The 24,104-nt window shown below is 39.8% G+C and overlaps 1 protein-coding gene across 1 annotated transcript in view; it reads right to left on the minus strand.

Moving 5' to 3' along the window:
• Nucleotides 1-878: 878 nt before the first annotated feature.
• fa2h (fatty acid 2-hydroxylase) overlaps nt 879-24,104 on the minus strand; it is a 93,383-nt gene continuing 70,157 nt past the window's right edge. Inside the window, 5 exon segments of the mRNA XM_052027943.1 lie at nt 879-3,448; nt 7,715-7,967; nt 11,429-11,601; nt 12,532-12,638; nt 16,797-16,939. Coding sequence (XP_051883903.1) covers nt 3,369-3,448; nt 7,715-7,967; nt 11,429-11,601; nt 12,532-12,638; nt 16,797-16,939 — 756 coding nt within the window. The 3' untranslated portion in view covers nt 879-3,368.

Raw genomic sequence — 24,104 nt, forward strand, 5'->3', positions numbered from 1 at the left:
CCAGGATACAGAAATAACAACACTGGAAATCTGAAATAGAAACAGAAAATGCCAGAAACACTCAGTGGGTCAGGTAGCATCTGTTTTGCTGAAGGTTCCAGACCTGAAGTGTAGCCATTTCTCTTTCCACAAATGTTGCCTGTTGAGTGTTTCCAGCATTACTGTTTTTAAATTGGGAAAAGTGTGCCTAAAGCTTAAGGTGCCATGCCCTAATCCGTGAGGAAGCAAAAGTTCTTGGACCTGTAAGAGGCAAAACAGGTTTATGCAAGAAATTATGGAAAAGGCTGGAAAAATCTGGATGTATCTGAATTGGACTGCAGGAAGCACATGAGCTATAGTTCAAAACTGAAAACAAACTAGAGTTAGAGCAAATGAAATTACTCTCATCCTAATTTGAAAGAATACCTGTAACTAGATTTATGCAGCTTTATCTGGATTAAACCATGTGCATCCTACAGCACAAAGATTTCACTGACCAAGGAAATGACTCATGCAGCTCCAATTACTGCACTCAGTGGTTCTTCAGCATGACATCCAATAAGGAAAGTCCCAATTAGCAGTCATGGACCCAATGTGTTATTCTACACATTGCATCACAAGAACCCACACCTAGTTCCCACCAGATTGTGACATGAAGCTTTCTAGAACATGTGGTATTACACTTAACTTTTCACATATGGGCAATTCATTTCTTTTTAAATGTAACTTTCACCAAATCTTCTCATCTTGTGTGAAATCTGGGAGAAATAGACAAACATTCAATATTCATTTCAATCACACAGAATTATTGCAGCTAATTAGCTTCCTCCAAAGTTGAATAAAATCTCAAAACTGACAGCCACAGACTACAACTTCTAGTTATTACTGTCATTTGAAAAGGCAAGTTTATTAAATAGAAATAAATTGCAATCTGACAACTTAAAAAGTGCTTGGTAGATCAAACATTTTTATGGTTACAAGTTAGCATCCTGGAACAAAATTCTTTATAGATCTCAACTTGGCTCATTTTACAAACTAGAAATTTATTAACAATTAGTCAATCAAAAGCAAATTGATACAGTGCTGCAGATATAAATTTATTAACGTTACACAAGATTCTACTGCCTGGGCAATGCTGTACATGGGGTACGTTCCACTCTGCAAAGTAAACTGTAGTTTCACAGGACCCCAACAGTAGCATTCAAGACTATTTTACAATATCCCTCAGTTATCGAGTTCATAATTGCTTGTCAATAAAAAAAAGTTCAAATTTTCTCAGAACACCAAGCGCAGTAAACATTTCAGTAATGCCCAATTGGACAGAGGTTTAAGACTGCATGTTACATGACATTCTACGTGAGGAACATTATTCCCAAGTTCAGCATTGAGAGAGGAGCTACATAGATAACACAGTTAGTTTAAACTGCCAAGTTTAACTTTTCCTTCAATTAGTGTTTCATATTTAGGTGCATCAGTGCTGGTGATCAAACTATAGCTTAACAGTCCAGCAAACAATTAACAGACAATGGGCCACCAAAACCGACAACTTTTTTGCAAAGGATATTAACTGATAGATCCGGGCTCTGGTTCAAGTTAGGAAAAAAAACAAAAATCGTACCACTGATTCTAAGAATTAACGTGAATTTAATTTCTAAACTAAAACAAAAATCACTGCATAAAGTTATGCAAGATAAACTGATGTATCAGCAGAGTACAAAAATAATGCCGTACATTCTTCAAATCCCTGGACTAAGAACTCCTACTGCATTTTGATCAACAAGCAGCTCCCAGCAATTGTAGTGACTAACCAATTGTGTTGATTCACTTGCTCGGGAGGCTTGAAACAGCAACATCATCTGATTCTCGAATTTGTTTAAAGAACTCCAACCTTATTAGAATGCCATAACAGGAGAAATTACAAATGTATTGCTTGGGAAGAGTCTGGACAAAAACTACTTTCAAAATATACAGACCTTTATTTACAATTACATTTCACCTTATATAGATTCTCTTCAGCATTCACAATGAGTCAATATTTTGCGGTAAAACAGTAGAAATGAAAATTTCTTCATCTGCATAGTTAAGCCAGCATACAGTCCCATAAAGTAGTGGAACTAGTCCATCCAAGGTTACATTTGTACTATGTAATCAGTATCCAAAACATAGGATCTAGTGTTAAGAGGAACAAACTGTAAAGTACAATTTTGGGGGTTGGGCTGTACAAAAAAAATTCACCACTAAAATGCTAAATCTCTCTCATGCAAGATAGCAACAGACTTAAGGGCAAACAATGCCTTCAGCACCCATAAGCCACATTTGTAGTTAGTTGAAACATCTTCCCACCAACTTTCACTGCAATACCTTCCAGATATGAACTTCCAATTATGCATGCTGCTCTGTGGACCTACTAATAAACCTATTTTATAATAGTGCAAAACAAACCTCTTGCTTATAGATAAGGTGATTCAAAATTACAATGGAAGTTCTCCAGAGTTTCACTGCATTTTTGTTTGAAGTTTTACAACAGGGGAAATGCACAATTTATTCAATGCCTGAAAAAGGTGGAGGCAGGGCAAGTTCTTTACAGCCTAAGTTTTTTTATTAAATACTGGTGAATATAAAGCAGCTACTCCCAGAAAGCCACAAGTATCTGAGATTTAAAGAGAATTAAATGCACAGTACTTAGGTATCTGTACTCCAAGTGATGGTGGGATCTATTCAGTAACTTGAATAAAAAGTACTGGAAAACCTCAACTTATGGGTTTACAGAACAGGAACCAAATGTGGAATAATATACAACTGTAAAAACCCTAACTAAACCCAGAGGAAATTTTTTTTGTGCAGACAAGGTTTGATTTGTGAAAATTATAGACACATTTCTAGATAAATTAGGCGATAGAACAAGTTATAACTTTAGAATGTGGGTCTTGCTTTCCCTCAAATCTGTTAACATGGGAATTAACACTAAGTAAAACATGATAATTAATTTGTGCAGGTTGATTTTTCCCTTTTTCAGTATGCTTACTAACCATAAACTGCTTAAAATTCAAAGCCCAAACGTTAGTGTTAATACTTCCTACAATACACAAATGCTTTGACAAAATTTATAGATAAAGGTCCAAAAATATATTTAACAATTAATAAATATTGATCAACAGGCAATACAGCTCTCTGAGATCAGGCACTTTTGTTAGAAGAAATTGGGGTATAATATTCGGACAAATCAGAAAGCAGTGAAGGTTTAGCCTTTTCCAGATGTGGAGGGAATCCTACATGCAGCTGAAGACTCAGGTCTGGCCATTTGTAGGAATGCATTGGATATAGATTCTCAAGAGTCCGGCTGATTGACGAGGCATTAATTGTGCAGATCTGAAGATTAATTGTAGACATCAGTGACTCTTCGCGAAGTTTTCCTCAGGAATTACAGTTTTAAATGGGTAGTCCCACAGCCTACTAGTAATTCCAAATCCTGAATGGGAAAGGATAAATAAGTGAACAGATTAGATGCCGCATTACACTTGAGAAATTAACCCATGAAGAATGACATCAAATCTCATGGAATGGAAGGTTTGAGACTAAATTTAATGATTTATTAACCTTAATTGATTTATTCCCCAATTTGGCTAATTCAGTTGGAATATCTCTTGCTTTGACTGTAGACTAAAGCAGAAGATTCACACCTTTGAGCGTAGGCCAGTGATCAACCCCTGATCTTCATCCATCCCTGCCCAACAAATCAAACATTCATTGCTCAAGCTGAGATGTAGAATGGCCTCTAGATGGAGTGGAAATCAGACAGGTCTCAGCATCATGGAAACGCTCGACAGATTACACTAGCAGCAAAAGGAACAAACAGGATAACTTTTAAAGAGCTGCACAAGATCATATCCATTATGCTGCACCTCTTCACAAAAGTTGCTCCACTCAAAGTATTTATTCCAAGTTTATAGGACTTTTTGCTAGGCAAAGGGGCTATTATAATAGTTTTAGCATTTTGTGCACACCCCACCCCCCCCCCCCCCCCCACCTCTCTCACTTTAAATTTAAAACAGCAAAACAGCAATGATTCTACTACATTGCTCGTTTCAGAGCATGGAAGGTCACATCAACACATCTTACAGCACATAGATCAGCACCTACACCGATAAAAACCCTCAACATGCATTTCTAAAATTGCCAGAAGAGATGGACAAATCATTTCAACAATATCAAATTTAGAAATAGTGGTAATTTAGGAAGATGGTTGGCTGTAATGATAACTTTTCAACTGCAACACAAGTTCAAGGAAATCACTGAGTTTTGCTCCAGATTCAGAGCAGGACATCTCCCTGGACCTATACTCACTCTGCATTATAGTATTGAAGGTCAATGAACAGTTCAAGTACAAGCAAACTTAAAAACTCCAAGACCTGGGACTCAACACCTCCCTTTGTAACTGGATCCTTGACTTCCTGACCAACAGACCACAATCAAGGATAGGTAGCAATATCTCTGATACAATTATTCTCAACACTGGTGCCCCACAAGGCTCTGTCCTCAGCTCTCTACTCCCTATATACTCATGACTGCGTGACCAGATTCTGCTCTAACTCCATCTACAAGTTTGCAGGATACCACTGTAGTGGGCCGTATCTCAAATAACAATGAGTCAGAGTACAGGAATGAACTAGGGAGTTAGTAACATGGTGTCATGACAACAGCCTTTCCCTCAATGTCAGAAGAGCTGGTCATTGACTTCGGGGGGGGGGGGGGGTGGGGGGGGTGGTTGGTGCACATACTTGTCCACATCAATGGTGCTGGAGGTCGAGAGGGTTGAAAGCTTCAAGTTCTTAGGAGTGAACATCACCAACAGCCTGTCCTGGTCTAACTACATAGATGCCACGGCCAAGAAAGCTCACCAGCACCTCCATTTCCTCAGGAGCTAAGGAAATTTGGTATGTCCCCTTTGACTCTCACCAATTTTTAATCGATGCACCGTAGAAAGCATCCTATCTGGATGCACCACAGCTTGGTACGGCAACTGCTCTGCCCATGACTGCAAGAAACTGCAGAAAGTTGTGGACACAACTCAGCACATCACAGAGACCAGCCTCCCCTCCATGGACTCTGTCTACACTTCTCACTGCCTTGGTATAGCAGCCAACATAATCGAAGGCCCCACTCACTCAAGACATTCTCTCTTCTCCCTCTCCCATCAGGCAGAAGATACAAAAGCCTGAAAGCAAGTACCACCAGGCTCAAGGACAGCTTCTACCCTGTTACAAAACAATTGAACGGTTCCCTAGTACAAGATGGACGACCTCAATCTACCTCGTTATAACCTTGCCCCTTATTGTCTCCCTGCACTGCACTCTGTAGCTGTGACACTTTATTATGCACTGTGTCACTTTCCCTTGTACTACCTCAATGCACTGTAATGAATTGATCTGTGTGAACAGTATGCAAGGCAAGTTTTTCACCATACCTTGATAAAAGTGACAATAAACCAATTCCAATGCTGCCCAAAGCAGCATTTTGATATCCTACACATGACAATATCATTCACTCACTTCTGGATAATCTTGTCTGTTGAACATTGTTTGAAGGTACAATCCTACAACAGACTTGGATTCACTTTGAAGCAAAGTGAACAATATGCAACTGTACTCTCAATGCTAATGACGAGACAAAACAGGATTTCAATCAAACATCTGAAGAGAAACAAGCTATGAAAAATAAAAACTGCAGATGCTGGAAATATTCAGCAAATCAGGTTGCATCTGTGGGCAGAGAAACAGAGTCAATGTTTCAGGTCAGAGAACCTTTGTCAGAACCCAAAAGGAGACACAAGCAGTTTGTAAGACTTCAGGAAGTGCGGGGGAGTGGGTTGTCTCTGATAGGCGAAAACAGATCACTTTGGGAAACACCTGCCTTCAGCCCACAAGGGCAACCCTGAGCTTCCCAATGCCCACCATTTTAATGTCTTATCCAATTCCACCGGGACCTATCAGTCCATGTCCTTCTGTACTGTCCAGTGAGGCTCAATGCAAACTTGTGGAACACCACCTCATTTTCAGTCTCAGTACATCGCAACCCTTCCAGACTCCATATCGAACTCTACGACTTCGAGTAACTTGGTTTCTCAGTCTGTATTAGTCATCCATCTGTGATATTGGGCTCATCTTGTTTTTCTCTCTGGGAGGGAGGACGTGCCCAGCCTGCCTGAATTTCCTAACTCCACATTTTTGTCAATGTTCTTGTGTCTATGTTCTTGCTCTCTCACTGATCCCATTCACTCACTGACCAGGTAACCTTATTTACAATTTATCCCCCATGGTCACCCAGTTTTACCTATCAGACACCTCTCCTCTTCCCTCCTCCCACTGTTTAACAAGCTGTGTCTCCAACTTGAAATGTTAAACCCTGCTTCTCCTCCCTTGGATCCAGACTGACCTGCTTAGTATTTCCAGCATTTTCTATTTGTCTTGGTATTCAAGCCCTGAAGGCCAGAAGGATGATTCTCAAGCCAGAACTTGGGCTGTGGAGGAAGCAGGAAACTGAGGGGATCTTATGGAAATACACAAGATAAATCTGGTCTTTCACCTCAACAGGGCAAGGAATCAGTTCTTCAGGGCAGAGAATAATGGAAGAAAAAAAATCATGAAAATCAGTGGGATGCTACCGTTTGAAGCAGATGGAGTAAAATTCCTACTTGTTTTGTTTTTGATATGTTAAGATTGTCTAGGAGTGAAGAATCCTTTTGGAGAGAGAATAATGTTCAATTATGTAGAGAACTTTTGTAGTTTCCTGGCAGACATCCACTTTCTTTGAATTTCAATACGGATTCAAAAAGAGGACACTTCAGAGTGCAGCAGTGCTTTTTTAAGCCTCGAGTTACAATCAAAGTTACATTACATAGAAATTTAGGTACTCTGCAGTGTTCATTCTTGAAAGCATGCAGGCCAAAGACAACTTCATGGGCAACATTAGCTTGGGAAATATCTACACAAAAAGCTCATCCAAATAGGCTTTTTCTCCCTTGAGTAATTATACAAAACCAATGAAAGTCTACACATCTCAGTATGGATTAACAATACAAGATACATGACACTGTTCAGCAAAGGGTGGTTTGCTGTCAGAAAATAAACTCTACACGTAAAAATCTTTATGACTTGATTTTAGTGCAATCTTTCCCACACAAGGTGGGCATGGAATCATCCAAAATTGGGATTGAGGCACACAATCAGGGCAACGGGAATATTTCATTCTGAAAACAGTCATACTCATTGCTGACATTAGGTATGGATGCTGCGTGCCAAAATTACATTTTCCAGGACTGACATCCAGAGGGAGGGCTGTTTACATCTCAGTGCTTCAAACCTTGTGAATTAATTATTTTGTTTGGCAGTGACTGCAGGTTGGGGCTGGACGAGGCACAGAGGGAAGGCAGGAGAACATCGGACAGAACGCCCAAGAGACCTCCCAGCTCCTTTTCAATGTGCAAAAAGCTTGATCTTTGATGGTTGAACAAAATACAGCCATGCATGCCAATGTCTCATCAGCACTGGTTCCTAACAGACTGAAAGCACAAACTAGTATTGCTTCAAATCCAAAGCAGCTTGCCCAACAAACTAGCACAAAGATTATAAATAAATGTTATAGTTTAAAAGGTTACTGAATTCCACTTGAAATATGAAGGAGAAGCAGTAATTTGCAAGTTCTGGAATCTCGCTGATCTTAAAAATGTATAAGTTACCTAATTTTTGATGTTCAAAATGATGCTTTACATGGTATGCTTTAAGTCCATAGAGGTAGCTGCCCTTCTTTGGAGATCCATAATGCAGGTAATAATGTATCATATCATAAACAACATAACCGCCGAGACCTCCAACAAAGATGGACTTGCCGACTGCTCCTGGAGCAAACAAGTGGAAAGCAGCAAAGAATAAGCCTACAACAAGCGATGCTGGAACAGGTGGGAAGACCAATCGGGAACCATCGAATGGAGACTACGGATGAGAGAGAGGAAACATGTAAATACTCAGTGCTTAAATACACAATAGTCATGGAACACATTTTCCCGTCAACACTTAACAGCATCAATTTGTACATTGCTGACAGCAACAGAATTACATTGCAAAAAAGTTATTAGCTTCAGGAGCAAGCAATATATCCAAGTTTCACACTTCTGTAAAGGAGTATTTGGGGATTACTTGCTACAATTCAAAATATGATTGTATTTGCTTGGCATTGCATAAGGAGGGAACTGCAGTGAGTGAGAGAAAAGCTTGCAAAATATAGATTCTTGACATGTTAAAAAAAAAGCATGTGGACATGAAAGAGGGTTAACAACCCTTGTTCATTCTTTTAATCAAAATAATCACAAGGTGGTTATTGGCCAAGCTGGCTGAAACCTTGTGTCTGGGCTTGGGTAGGCAAAAGTCACCAAATTGGAAGTTTTTTTGGAAAGAAAATAGCCACACCATTTTTCACCAAGGCTGCCTTGCATTTTCTAGGTCAAGATTAAGGTAAGATTTGGCAATACTTTAAAAGCAGTTCTCCTTTCAGAGTTTAGCATTGGTTGACAAAAAGAAAACTATTGGCCAAAATCCTGATTCTGTAAACCACACAAAGAAACTGCAATCTCCAGCAGTCTCACTTGCAGATGCCCTGCTAAATCTCCAGTCGGGGTACAGACAACTGCAGTGCAGGTTCTGTTAAAAAGCAAGTTATTATAATGTGGGATTTCTAAGTATTCTAGATCAAATACCATGCCAAAAGATGAATAGTACAAGATGCTTTGCAAACCTTTTGCATTACTTCAAAACCAACTATACTTTGGGTGTGCAGGGAAAATTGTTAGTTAATTCTGATCGGAAGATGTTCACCACAACAATTATTCATGATTGTGGGGTAGACAAAAGAATGCTAGGAGATTCTGCATGGTCTTGCACAACCTTGTCAAACTTGAATTGAGTTCATAACTCTGTTGTACGTGCAAGAACAGTTTGAAACAGAATTACCAAGTTTACCAAACTGGTAATTAGCTTTATTAGCAAAAAAGATGAATCCATGTAATGAATCATGATATTACAACAATGCTGGTGTGGAGACAACTGTATTTTTCAAGTCCAATTCATCCAAGTGTGAAGTTTGATGATTTTAGTCCATGTAATCCAAACGTCACCAGCTTGAATTTGAACGTGGAATAGAATCGGCCAATTGACAATCCAGCACAGTCTGCCATTCAATATCACGTTGATCCAATCTTAGTCTTGCTGCTATTGTCCCCATACTGTTCAACTCCCTCCCTTACCGTCAACACATTCAACGCCTCCACCTCTACATCTCTGGGAGGCAGAATTCAGTGCTCAGAAAATTTCCTCCTCACCTCAGTATTAAATGAGTGACCCTTTATTCAAACTATAACCCCCCCAGTTCTAAATACTCCCATAGGGAGCAACATCCTCTCCACATCCACCGTCAATCTTCCTCATAACATTTTATTAAGATTATCTTATTCTTCTAAACTTCAGATCCAACCTCTTCATACATCAACACCCTCAACCAAGATTCAGTCTGGTGACTCTTCTGCACTGCTTCTAATACAAGTATGTCATTCCTTAAATATGGAAACCAAAACTGCATACAGTACTCCAGGTGCAGTCTCACCAGATCACACCAAAATCTATACTTCACACCCCTTGCTATAAAAGTCAACATTTCATTAACCTTCCTAATTACTTGCTGTCTCTGCATGGCAGCTCCTTATTTCATGCACTAGGACCTGCAAATCCCTTCATACTGCAAAATTTTCAGAAGATCCCATTAATCCTAACCCTGCAGAACGTGCATGATAGCAAGCAATGATGCTGAAACCAATTAAGGCAGCTAATATGACTTCCTTTAGGGCCTCTCAAAGATCACTATTTTAATGCTTAGCAGCAATAGTCACTAAAGACAATTTTAACTTTTGCCAAACATACAAAATTAAGTGACATCAGAATAAGTACTCATTTTAAGTTTCTCTTTATTCAAAAATCAGGAGATGCCATTAACAGATCTGAAGTCACCTTTATTATTCAGTGGAAACAGCAAATGTGCCAAGAGGCTAATGCCCCAAGGGGGGGAAAACTCCTCTTTAGCATCATGAACTCAAGGATTAAAACAAAATTACTGCTAATTAGAGAAGAACTGGAGTCTATTTTTGTGGGGCAAAATGTTATACTACAGAAATGATAAATCACGTGCCTCAGTCTTAAAAGTTATCTAACAGACACTTGGGTATAGAATTAATCCCATGTACCTGATATAGAGCAGAGACATGTTGCATTCCTGCTTCCAAAATATGGTGCTATTGTGGAACCAAATACTAGAATAGCAACAAAATGGTGAATGGAGGGCACTTCTAAAATTGCCCGTCAAGTCATTGGAATGAAGTTTAGTGCATGATTGACATTACATTTCCACATCTCCTTCTTGTGGTCTCCCCCCACCCCCTTCTCAAGTCACATTTACATTCTTAGGGGATATGGAAGACAAGACAAAGAATAATGGATAAAAAATGAGCAATTTGATTGTAGCAGAATTCTTAAAACTCTGCACTTGGAGACAATGTGAAGTGGAAGGCCAGAAAGTTGAGTGAAGTTAGTTTAGCTGAGCTGACTTTGAATGAAGCCCAGAAGTGCAGTACAGAACAATTGAACTAAATGACAAGAACATTCCCTCAAAGCAATTACCTGTAATATCAAATATAAAGTCTGATTTAAACAAAAAGTGGTCAAAGTACAAGCAACTATCACCTGTGCTAATTTACCATACAACATCAAGTGCTGAATGCTTGCACAGAAGTATGTTAGCACACAATACAATAGGCTTTGCTGTCCTACAAGATACAAAACATCTGAGGTACAACATACAAGTAGGGCTGCTCCCTTGAAATAAATCAGATTTCTTCATCTAGACAAACATTTAGATGAATCAACATGGCAACCTTTGAACGTCGACATCAACTCATATACACAAGAGGTGAGTGGATGAGCTGGTTACTCTCTGCACCTCTATTAGGAAAAATAGAGGTGTGCATTGTACAAATCTGTTCATTTGACACTGCAATAGAAAAAAAGAGCTAAACTATAGCCAATGTCCACATTTTGACAGGTTAAGTGGCTGTGTCAGAGTACATTGCATGCCCATCAAGAATTCAAACCCTTTAGGACAATGAATTTATTATAAAATGTGCCCTTGCTGTAAAGTGTTAGAGCTGACCTTTAAAATACTTCATTATGATGTATACACACAAGTTATTTCAGTAATATTTATAAATCCTTGTGCTCTTACTCAGATAAATTTAAAATGCCATGTTAAGTTGAAATTTCAAGAGTTGAACAGGAATTTCATCAGCCCGAAGAACAGGTAGGAGTCCTACTTATAAAATATCAACCAGGAGTCTATCCCTTCCTTCAATCACCTTGTGATGCTGTCCATGAAGCATGAAGTGAAGAGTGATGAGGTAGTAATTGCTAGCTGGTGGTTTCATATGGAAAACATACCGATGGATCAGATACTCAACCAAGGACCACAGAAACATTCCAATCATGAATAATAGAGGGAAGCAGTACTTGTGGACAGAGATGGAATATTCTACATAAAAAGAGAAACAGTTAGTGAATCATTGCTCCTTATCCAATAGCCGTCAGTTACAATAGCTCATTCTTGAACTTGGGATCACATACATAAAGCATAGAGTTGGTAATTCCAGTGTACACACCAGGCCTGTTGGATAGGTACATCCAGCCAGCATTTGCCATCCTCTCAGCCCTGCTCTTCAGTCCGGTCTTTTGCCACACAAACCACTGAGAAGCAGCTTTCCCCAGGGTGCAGGAGTGCTCAAGACAGTATCAACCTCTTAGACAGCAGCCTGTAATATCAGGGGTACCATATGGAGATCAGAGGCAATGTGGGAGGCTGCAGCTGAAGATCCAAAATAGGAAATGGATTACTCCCATTTTCCCCAGGATCCAGGGTTATTCATCCTGGGTATTGGGGGTGGGCAGGAGTGACAACCCAGGCATGCATTTTTAAGCATGATAATTATCAGTATGTTATTGATGTACAGGTAAACTGTACAGTAATGTACAGTTAGTGTGATGAGCAGACCTCAAATGGCCCTCCCCACAACAAAAGGATATGCACCACTGGTTTAATCGAAGTATACCATAAGCTAGAAATTCAATTGTTCTAAATTATGATTTCCTTGCAGTTGCTCATGTATTAATGGAAAAAAGTTATTTTCCTTTCCTTTCTCCTGCCAGTGTACACAAATAACTTATTCTTAATTTTTTAAACATCCTGTAGGAGGAACCATTTAATTGTTAGCACAATGCCTCAAACTTGGCAAGTTTAAAATAATGAAGATAAATTTAAGCACTTGCCTTCTGTGGAAGACAACAATGCATGGATTTATAAATGCCTATAAATCGATATTGCTTTGATTGCAAATTGTCTTAAAAACAGTCAACCAAATCAGTTCTGACTGTTTGTTACAAGTATTTGCTATCTGAAAACTATTACCTGTTGTGAAAGATGTGAAAAGTCGAGTCTTGCCTTGTGCCAGCTCGGTGTAGCAATACCAACTAAAGAGAATCACAATGGGAACCCAAACCAATGGCACCACATACCTGCAGGGAGAATACAGATCAAAAGTCTTCACAAGTAGCTCAATAATTAAATGGTTGCAAAAGGGAAATAATCCCAGTACAGGCAGCATTACACGTGGAACATGCTTGTTTTTTTTATCCCCCTCACCTTTCACATACAAAAGCAATGCAAAACATCAAGGACATCCAACTGATTCACATCAAGAGGAGCTACCTTGGTCAGGTGTTTTCCCCATTCATGTAATATTCAACACAACTTGAGCCACACCACAAAAAAAAGCTGGAGCTTAGAATGCAAAGTAGGGAGTGGAACGTACACCCGTATGCAAAGACATCCCAGCAAGTCCAAACTGCAATTCAGAGGCAGAAAGCTTTAAAATGTTGCTCGCCTCCACAAGAAGATGCTCTAGTCTTACGTTATTATTCACGCAACCATCAGATACAAATGGAAGGCATCGAAATTGCCATGATGCATGATGGTTGAGAACTTGTCTAAAAATTTGGACATGGATTCCCTTAGACTTTAAGCCTAAAAATTCTAACCATTTCTATCACAGAAGCTTAATATTTTCTCCATAATAGCATCTTAAACCCACAAGCACTGATGACAAGCTTTACAACTTTAATGGACTAGCAATGGTTAATGATTCCCAATTCACCATTTTGCTCCTGACTTTAACTCAGTCTGGTATTTGAACAATTTATGATCAAGGTGGCAACTTAAGTCACGGATAGATTTTTGCAAAGTAATCTAATCCAACTTCTATCCTCCTTTTACAGTTTGGAATCTTGTTTCTGCTTATTTCTAACCTCAAGAAAATAGTGGGCTGAACTGCAAGCTTCAGACTTGTCATTCACGTGCAGCAAGTCTTAAATAAGGTGGCAGCTATTCACTCAAATTCACGGCTCTGCTCTGACATTTGGTGACAAAATGCAAAGGTTGAGCAATTTCTCAGCAATTGCAGTGCTTGGAGAATCCCACCTCAGATCTGGTCTATGAAGATTAGACCACTGATTAGAGGAAAATACCTGCATGGGTTTGAGGCAAGTAATTTACTTTTTCTAAAATTGGTTTTAATATTTTTTTTAAACATGCATAAGGATTTTCTTCAAAATATGAAGATTTTAAATGTGATTTATAATGCAAGATTTTAATAACTTGATTTGGCTTTCAATTTTTTTTTGAATATCAAAAGCCCTGTTTGGACAGGCTAAGCCGGGAGGAGATACGACACATACTTAAGGTTTTTCTTCCTCCCAGTCTGAATGTTTTAATGACCAGGACTTGTTCTGGTTCCATCATATGACAGTACTTCCATGGAAAGTCCCTGCTGAAGTTGCAGGCAGCACCTACTTCCACCAAGCACTTCTATAGATCTCAAGCCAAATTTAGTCCCCCAAAACATGAACATAGTTCTCTGACCACCACTGACTTGGGGCAACTACTCTAACACTGGTTACTAAACTAGAATGACAGTCACCACTCCAATGTCTGACAAACATTCCACACAGGAGAAATAAAGTTGCCATAGCATCCTTCAGCAGATCAAGGAGGCAGTGTTTGAAAATCACTTATGGCAAGGTGCAACCCAATATTGGGTGCATCAGAGAGAATCACAAGCCTCCAAAACAAATTCTAACCTCATGAAATGGAGGACATACAAGTAGCTAATACATAGTAAACAGGAACAAACCACATCTCTGGAAATTCCACCAATTTTGGAAGGCATTAATTTTTTTCAACATTACAGAATTTCACTGTAAAATGATTACATGGGTTGAGGACCAAGCTTTTTGCCTCATGTAAACTGGAAACAAACCAGTTTAAGGATAATAAAGGCAGCCACCTGACCAAGATGCCCCACATGACAGCAAACACTGATACAGTAATGTTACATACTGCTTGCCTTTTTGGACAACAGGATATTTGTTTGAAGTTTAATCATGATAATAGTTCAGTTTTTGTTCACCTTAACAGCAGCTGGCAAAGTTATATGTGAAATTTTGTATGAAATGTTTAAGACTACCAGAATGGGTACAGTTTGGTGCAATGTTCACGAACAAAGGTGGCTTCCCACCAGTTAGAGCTGTAACCACTGTTCTTCAACTTGGGTAGGGAGGATCACTTTTTTTTAAAAAAAGAATACACAAGAAGTCCAAAGACAGATGCCCTAGCTCCCAATACCTTATCAAGATCCAACTGAACATTCAGGGGAGTGAAGAAAAAGGTCTTCATCAACCAAGATTGAACATTACATTTTGCTCAGTAATTTTTATTCCATCTGGATTTTTCAATAGCTAATCTATGGTAAGAAAATAGCAAAATCAGCTGTTTAGCCAACTTCATGGGTCTGGGTACAGATTGCTGCAGAGCAGTCTGAAAATTGTGCAGTGGAATGAGTAATTATCCAATGTATATTTGAGCTACTGAGCCTTTCATAATTTCCCTCCTGTATCAATGGTCCCTTTAAAACACATTACAAAATCATTGTCAGATAATAACTTCTGCCACAGTACACACTGTAGTCCAAAAACATGCTTTAAAAAATTGACAGCATGCCACAGATAGCATGCAGTAACTGCATGCAAATAAACAGTACAATACAGCACAGATACAGGCACTTCGGCCGAACCAGTCCATGCCCACCCATCTCGCCCCAATTTCCTGCGCTCTGCCCATATCCCTCCAAGCCCTGCCCCTCCACGTACCTATCCAAGTGCTTCTTAAATGATACTGTTGTACCTGCCTCACCCACTTCCTCTGGAATCGAATTTTCCAGAAGGAAGGAGGCCATTCAGCTCATAAAACCTATATTAGCTCCTTTAAGGAGCTCTCTAATTAGCCCCACACCATGTTCTTGGCTCGCAATCCTGTATATATTTTTCAAGTGCTTTTCCAGTTAATTTTGTGCCTTAAAAAAAAACTTGCGTTTGACAATTGAATATGAGCAGAACATTCCTCAAGAGTAATACTTTAATTCAAATTGAGAATGTGTTAATCTTTATGGGAGGAAACAAAACTGGGGCTTTTATATTGCAGGGAAGATCAAGGTGGAAATTTTGTCAGAAGGATTTTGGTCAGCTGTACCACTTCAATCACAAAAGATACACCCATGAAATTGTTTGGGAACCCCCAAGTCAGTACAGAATATTGATAAAAGAATACATGGGTAGTTCTTCAGCTTGGTTAAGAACCACCCTACTGGCTAGCTTGGGTCATAACCAGTGCAAGAGTCACTGCACCTAGTAGAGTTCACTGGAGATTATACGAACAGACTAATCTCTGTATACAACTGGAAGCTCCAGGAATGGTGAAAGCTATGATGCAGCAATAAATCCACCTGCAAGAGATTAATATTCACCAATACCCTCATCATTCTATATTTAATCAAGTGTGTGGGAATTTTCCATGTAGGACATTGACATCGACATCTTAGGTACTTCTAAATTTCTCCTTTTCTCATTTGTAATAAATCATTAAGTATATTTCCATTGAAAAGAACCAAGAGATCACAAAAAAATACACAAAAAGACAACATTTTTCAAACTGGTCATTTCAGATTAGTTATGAATTACACATCATGAATCTATTATTGCTCAATTACCGTAGGCCAACCAGTGGAATGTAGTGCTAAAACAGAATGAGAAAATATTAGACAACTTCAATCTGGTTTCTGCTTAGAGCCATTTCACAAAATCCACATTCAAAGTGCAACCAATGCTGGCATCAATGGCTAATGTCTGTCTGCAGAATATTAAATGCAATATGTTATATAGTTCACTCATCATGACAAGGAATAATAGAAAGCATACGTTGTTGCTGCTTTGTTTGAGAAATGTTTTTGTAGAAGTAAAATGGCAGTAATGGTTTTGACTCCAATATGGGTAGAATATTTAAAAATACAGCAACAAAGCAGTGGGAATATTTCAGGATTGCTCTGGGAAGAGCCAGAACAAATCCAGTGGTTTTCCTGGTTTCCACCTGTATTATAATGTTTCTAACTCCAAGGAATAGAATCAAATTGTAATATTCTTTGCTCAAGTGTATTATAAGTACATTGTACAAGATATATTGGCAACTTATGTAACTCAAGCAGCATAATCACCAAAACATCCAAAACCTACTTTTCATTATTGGAAAGTTCTATAAATCATAAAGAGGTAATTTCAGTTCCTTACCATGCTGTTTTCGAACAAGCTTCTACAAAATCCGAATAGAAGAGGCGTATAGGCCGATCTACTGGTTGATGCACCCATTCATCATATTTCTCACGTAAGTGACCAACTTGCCACAACAAAGGCTTATTCCAATCTACTAAATCCTGAGGATCAGAAAATCAGAGAAGTATGTTAGCATTGTGCTAGGACTGATTAAAAAACTGAGGACTAACCTCAGTACCAATATAAATCCATTTTAATTTCTTAACCTAAGTAAAACACACTTCTGATACCCATTTATCATCAACAAAAGTCATTAAGTTAAAGATGAAATATTCTTTCCAACATTTTAAGATTGGTGTATTATTTTGTTTTGTACAATTTTAGAGTGGAAAAAAGGAACACCATGCAAAAGTTTTGGCACCCCAAGAGATTTGCACTCTCGGATAACTTTTACCAAGGTCTCAGATCTTCATTAGCTTGTTAGGACTATGGCTTGTTCACAGTCATCATTAGGAAAGGCCAGGTGATACAAATTTCAAAGCTTTATATAAATATCCTGACTCCTCAAACATTGTCCCAACAATCAGCAGCCATGGGCTCCTCTAAGCAGCTGCCTAGCACTCTGAAAATTAAAATAAATGATGCCCACAAAGCAGGAGAAGGCTGTAAGATAGCAAAGCATTTTCAGGTAGTTGTTTCCTCAGTCTGTAATGTAATTAAGAAATGGCAGTTAACAGGAACAGTGGAGGTCAAGTTGAGGTCTGGAAGACCAAGAAAACTTTCCGAGAGAACCGCTCGTAGGATTGCTAGAAAGGCAAATCAAAAACCCCGTTTGACTGCAAAAGACCTTCAGGAAGATTTAGCAGACTCTGGAACGGTGGTGCACTGTTCTACTGTGCAGCGACACCTGCACAAATATGATCTTCATGGAAGAGTCATCAGAAGAAAACCTTTCCTACATCCTCCCCACAAAATTCAGTGTCAGAAGTTTACAAAGGAACATCTAAACAAGCCTGATGAATTTTGGAAGCAAGTCCTGTGGACTGATGAAGTTAAAATAGAACTTTTTGGCTGCAATGACCAAAGGTATGTTTGGAGGAAAAGAGGTGCAGAATTTCATTAAGAACACCTCTCCAACTGTTAAGCATGGGGGTGGATCGATCGTGCTTTGGGCTCGTATTGCAGCCAGTGGCACAGGGAACATTTCACTGGGAGAGGGAAGAATGAATTCAATTAAATACCAGCAAATTCTGGAAGCAAACATCACACCATCTGTAAACAAGCTGAAGATGAAAACATGATGGTTTCTACAACAGGATAACGATCCTAAACACTTCAAGATCCACAATGGACTACCTCAAGAGGCACAAGTTGAAAGTTTTGCCATGGCCCTCAGTCCCCCCACCTAAACATCATTGAAAATCTGTGGATAGACCTCAAAAGAGCAGTATATGCAAAACAGCCCAAGAATCTCACAGAACTAGAAGCCTTTTGCAAGGAAGAATGGGTGAAAATCCCCCAAACAAGAATTGAAAGACTCTTAGCTGGCTACAGAGAGCATTTACAAGCTGTGATACTTGCCAAAGGGGGTGTTTCTAAGTACTGACCACACAGGGTGCCCAAACTTTTGCTTTGGGTCCTTTTCCTTTGTTATTTTGAAACTGCAAAAGATGGAAATAAAATTAATCTTGCTTAAAGTATTAAAGAAATGTGTCATCTTTAACTTTGTGCTTTTGGAAATCAGGTCATCCTTTACTCACTTAGCTATTCACAGTAACAAATTTTGACCGTGGTGCCCAAACTTTTGCATGCCACTGTAGATCTAAGATGGGCAGGCATAGTAGTGTAGCGGTTAGCATAATGTTATTACAGCACCAGCAACCCGAATTCAATTCCGGCCAGTCTGTAAGGAGTTTGTACGTTCTCTGTGCTTGCACGGGTTTCCTCCAGGTGTTCTGGTTTCCTCCCACATTCCAAAGACGTACGGGTTAGGAAGTTGTGAGCATGCTATGTTGATGCCAGAAGCATGGCAACACTTGCAGGCTGCCTCCAGAAAAGATACATTTCACTGCGTTACGACGTGCATGTGATCAATAAAGATCTCAATCCCCCAACACCCTGAAAGTGAAACTGAGAATTCAGGTCACTTGCTACAGAAATGCACAATAACTAAAGCCCAGCATTTCTAAATACTATTAGCTTCAAGATTCCTTTTTTAAAAAAACATATGCAAATGTCATTAACTTAGCTACATATTTAAATATCCCAATGATGTTGTTAAGAGCAAAACTGGCTTAATGGGATTGCCCAGTTTAGCCATAGAGAAACAAAGGATTGAAGATGCCGGAATCTAGATGAAAACATGATGCTGGAGGAACTCAGCAGGCCAGGCAGCATCTGTGGAGAAAAGCAGGCGGTCAATGTTTCGGGTCAGGACCCTTTTTCAGGACTGAAGATAGGGAAAAGGGGAAGCCCAATATATAGGAGGGAAAAGCAGAGCAGCGATAGGTGGACAAAAGAGGGGAGTGGGGGTGGGCACAAGGTGGTGATAGGTAGATGCAAGTAAGAGATAGTGATAGGCTGGTTCCAGGGGTAGGGGAGAGCAGATCCACCGGGGAAGGGCCAAAGGCAAGGAGAGAGGAAAAAGGGGTGGGGGGGGGGGGGTAGAAAGAAGATAGGCTAGGAAAGGGAAGAACCACATTTTGGTGGGGGGGGGAATTACTTAAAGTGGGAGAATTGAATGTTCATGTTGTTAGGCTGCAAGGTTCCAAGACGGAAAATGAGGTGCTGTTCCGCTGGTTTACACTTGGAATTCTCCTGGCAGTGGAGGAGGCCGACGACTGGTCATATCAGTGATAGTGTGGGAGGGGGAGTTGAACTGACCGGCAACGGGGAGATGCAGATTGCTGTTACGGACTGAGTGCGAGTGTTCTGCAAAATGGTCACCTAGTCTGCATTTGGTCTCACCAATGTAGAGGAGGCCACACTTGGAGCACCGAATGCAACAGATACTAAGGGACGTGCAGGTGAATCTGTCTCGCCTGAAAGGACAGTTTGGGTCCCTGGATGGAGATGTAGGGGCAGGTGTTGCACCTTTGGCAGGGGCAGTGGAAAGTTCCCGGGGTGGGAGCAGGATGGATGGGGTGGGGGTGAAGGGGGATGAGGAGTGAACTAGGGAGTTGCAGATAGCCATAGAGTCACGGTTTAGCCATGATTCACTTGTTATCACATTCTCATTGAGTAAGCATGTGTCTTTTTAAGCAGGAATAAAATTGGCTTACTCACAGGCTTCAGTACAACTCCAGACTACATTTAGTAAATAACAGCAATTATTTTGTGATTTTAATTTTCTAAAAACACTTCCCTGCCAACTGACACTTAATTGCTAGAATTTAAGCTCAAGTCATCAAGAGTCAAGTGCACTACTTAAATTTAAGTACCATTGCTTACAGGAGATTATTGATCATATTACAAAGATAGGCTGATGAATGATTAAAATGAACTTTAGTACAAAATGTATTTATATATAGAGCTACTGTGATATACTGCACAATACATAGGCCTCCACTCAGTGATGGTAAGCAAAACAAATGGAATGCCAACTGCTGAACAGGCTTCAGTACAAGAACAAATCCATTTTCAATTAAGAGATGAGGACTCTGCAGTCAAGAGAAAAGATACTCTTCATCTGACTACAAGATTAAGGGAAACTTGCTTCCATTCTAGGGTTCTGAATTGACTGAGGTCAATGTGAGCCACAAATTTTACCACAGCTGGGGCAAATATCTGACAGGATTGGTGGATAGACAGTTTAAGGGGTGAGGTGCTTCAAATGCCATTTAAACTGGGCTTCTGTGTACTCCCCTCGCATGACTGAGATTTCTGAAAACTTCGTTCTCAGGAAAATCGGTGGCGATGTTGCATTACACACACACACACACACAGGCTTTGAGAACATCCCTGAATCTTTTCTCTGCACGCCTTGTAATCTCAAGTCAGAGTAGTACAGCACAGAAATAGACCCTTCAGACCACCACTTTCATTCTACCCATTTTGCTCATCTCTATTAATCCCATTTGCCCACATTAGCTCTGTAACCTTCTAGGCCTTGCTTATTCAAGTGCTGTTGAAACGTCTTTTAAAATGTAGTAATTGTATCTGATTCTACCACCTCCTCTGGTAGCTTGTTCTAACCGCTGTGTAAAGAGCTTTCTTCCCAGATCCCTTTTAAAGATCCTTCCTCTCACCATAATCCTGTGCCCTCGTTTTGGTACCCCTGCCATGGGAAAAAGATTCTAACTATCTACCCTATCAATGGTCTCTTATAATTTTATACACCTCTATCAGGTCACCCATCTGCCTCTTTTGCTCTAGGGTACACAAGCCCAGCCTATCGAATCTCTCTTCATAACTAGTGAATCTTCTCTGCAATCTTTCTCCAGCACAATCTCAAGCACTATAGTGTGGCAACCAGAACCGCACACAATATTCCCTAATCTAACCAGCGTTTTGTAAAGTTGCAACATTACCTCCCAACTTCTATGCCCCAACCTATGAAGGCAAGCATGCCATATGTCTTCTTCACCACCCTATCTACTTGTATCAGGGAATTATGGATTTGAACTCCAATGTACCTCCTGTTCATCAACACTCCTTGGTGCCCTACCTATATTTGACTTCTCAAAATGCATTACCTCACTTGTCAGGGTTAAATTCCATCTGCCAACACTCCATCCAGCTTAGCTGATCTGGGTCCTGCTGTGGCCTGGTTACAGACTTTCAAATCAAGCAGGAAAGCATTCTTCACCACCACCCTTTGGATCCAAAATTGGCCTGCTGATAGGAGGCAATAAGCCTGCTTGTCTTGGATTGCATGTATCTTAACCTTCTGGACCAATCTATTATGAAGGACCTTACCAAATGTCACCTACCTTCATCCATCTTAGTTAACTCCTCAAAAAATCTCTAAATAGTGAGATGGATTTCCATGCAAACCATCCCTGATCAGCCCCCTGCCTCCCCAAATGCACACACATTTTTAGAACAGTCTTCAATAACATCTCCACCAATGGCACAAGGCTCACCAGCCTGTAGATACTTGGTTTATCCCTGCTGTCCTCCTTAAGGGAACATTAGCTATCGAGTCCTTTTGGACCTCACCTGTGGCTAACGAAAATGTGAAAAAGCTGAGGACACAGTTATTTCCTTGTTTCCCAGAGCATCCTGAGATGACTACAAACACTGCCTCCACAAAATGCTCTGGCAGGTTAAGCACACCAACACCTTCAGTATTCAACCTAATTATACTCACCATTTGAATCCCCAACACTAAATCAGAAGAGAAGAGGGATTAAAGGCTAGAAAGAAGTGTAATGAGCACTTTGGCATTGGGAATATCCAAACTACAATAAATCCAAAAGGCATTAACTAGTACATGGACAGTGGATGTAACCCATCACCTGTACAGAAGGCGATGTACTGGGCTTTTGAATTAAAACACAGGGACTCCAAGGATGCAAGGAGTGGTGAGAACCCACCTCACCTGGCTTGATAAATTCCACCCAAGAGCACTAACACTCATAAAAACAGCACGGAATGGATTGCATACAAGTGTTTATTAAAGTTATCAAATGTCTCTAAGTCCTGAACATGTAGCAAGGATAGTGTTCATTTTCAAAAACCTAATGAACTGGATAAATTATTTTAAGAATGTCATTTTAATGTGCACTCAACATTGAATGCTCTTTACAATAGCATCAAAGTAACATTTGCTAAAACTCAACTCCAGAGATGATCAATTCAGTCCATGTAGTTAAGTTGTCAACTTAAAATTGCAACTTGCTTTAGAGACTGAGATGTGCCTCATGGAAAGTTCCAACCCAAAGCTCCAGAACATCCCAAGAGAAAGGTTTAGTCAAAATTAGTACAGATTTCCAAATGTTATCAACATAAATTTTAAAAAATCAGTACTTAGAACTACAGAATCATAGAATGATTACTGCACAGGGGGCCATTTGGCCCATGTCCAGTTGGCTCTCTACCAGACTCTCTCTAGCTCCGCCCATCAGCCCTTTCACTGTAGCCTTGCAAAACTTTGTCTATTCATCCGATTCTCTCCTGACAGCCACTGGAATCACATCCACCACTTAAGCAGTGCATAGACTCCAACCACCTGCTGCATCAATTCTTACCTCATCCCCCGCCCATTAAAACTATTACCCTTTAATTTATACCCATGATCTTTAGTCCCCAATCCTGCCATCAAAAGAAATTACCTCCCACTATCCAGACTCTTCATCTCATACACTCCCATCAGATATACCCTCAGCCTTTTCTCCAAAGAAAATAGATCCTGCCTCTCTACTTCATAACTGTAGTTCCTGGAATGAAGAACTATTCTCATGAATCTTTTTCTAGACCTTCTAGATTTCAAATCCTTCCTCTAATGCAATAACCAGAATTGAACAACACTAATAACAAGAGGAGATCTATTAAGTTTAGCATCTTCTCTGCTTTTATACTCTGTTGATACACAAGGGGACATAATTTTAAGGTGATTGGAGGAAGGTACAAAGGGGTAGGGTTGTGGTTTTTTTTAATAAAAGGAGTGGTGGGTGCGTGGACGCTGCCCGCAGAGATTGTAGGGGCAGATACATTAGGGACACTTGAGAAATAGACAAATGATAGAGAAATGGAGGGCTATGTGGGAGGAAAGGGTTAGATAGATATTAGAGCAGGATAAAATGTCAGCACATTGTGGGCTGAAGGGCCTGTACTGTGCTGTAATGTTTTATGTTCTATGAACAAGTCCAGAATTATGTACACTTTAACTGCCGTCTCAAATGTCCTGCCACTTTTAATGATTTTGCACACTGATCCCTCTGCTCCTGCACCTTTTAGAACAGTAACTTTTATTCTGCATTGCCTCTCTTCATTCTACCTACTAAAATGCATTGCCTCACATTTTTCCCCATTAAACTTCAGTTGCCATATACCTACCTATTTCACTGGACTTTACCCTGCTGCAAACCACCATTATCCTTGTAGTTCACACATTATCTGCAAATTTAGATATTATGGCTTGTACAGTGGCTCTAGGTCATTAATATTATAATTAATGAATCTATGGCCTTAAAATCAATGGGAAACCACTATTTATTTCACTCCAGTGCAAAAACACCATTCACAACCCTGTTACCTAGCCAACTTTTATCCACACAATCAATGCTTTTTGATACCATGTGCTTCAATTTTGCTGATAAGCTTGTTACATGACACCACATCAAAAGCCTTCTGGAATCTATGTACCCCACACTGACTGCACCT

Source organism: Pristis pectinata, chromosome 13, assembly GCF_009764475.1.
Source record: "Pristis pectinata isolate sPriPec2 chromosome 13, sPriPec2.1.pri, whole genome shotgun sequence".
NCBI lineage: Eukaryota > Metazoa > Chordata > Chondrichthyes > Rhinopristiformes > Pristidae > Pristis > Pristis pectinata.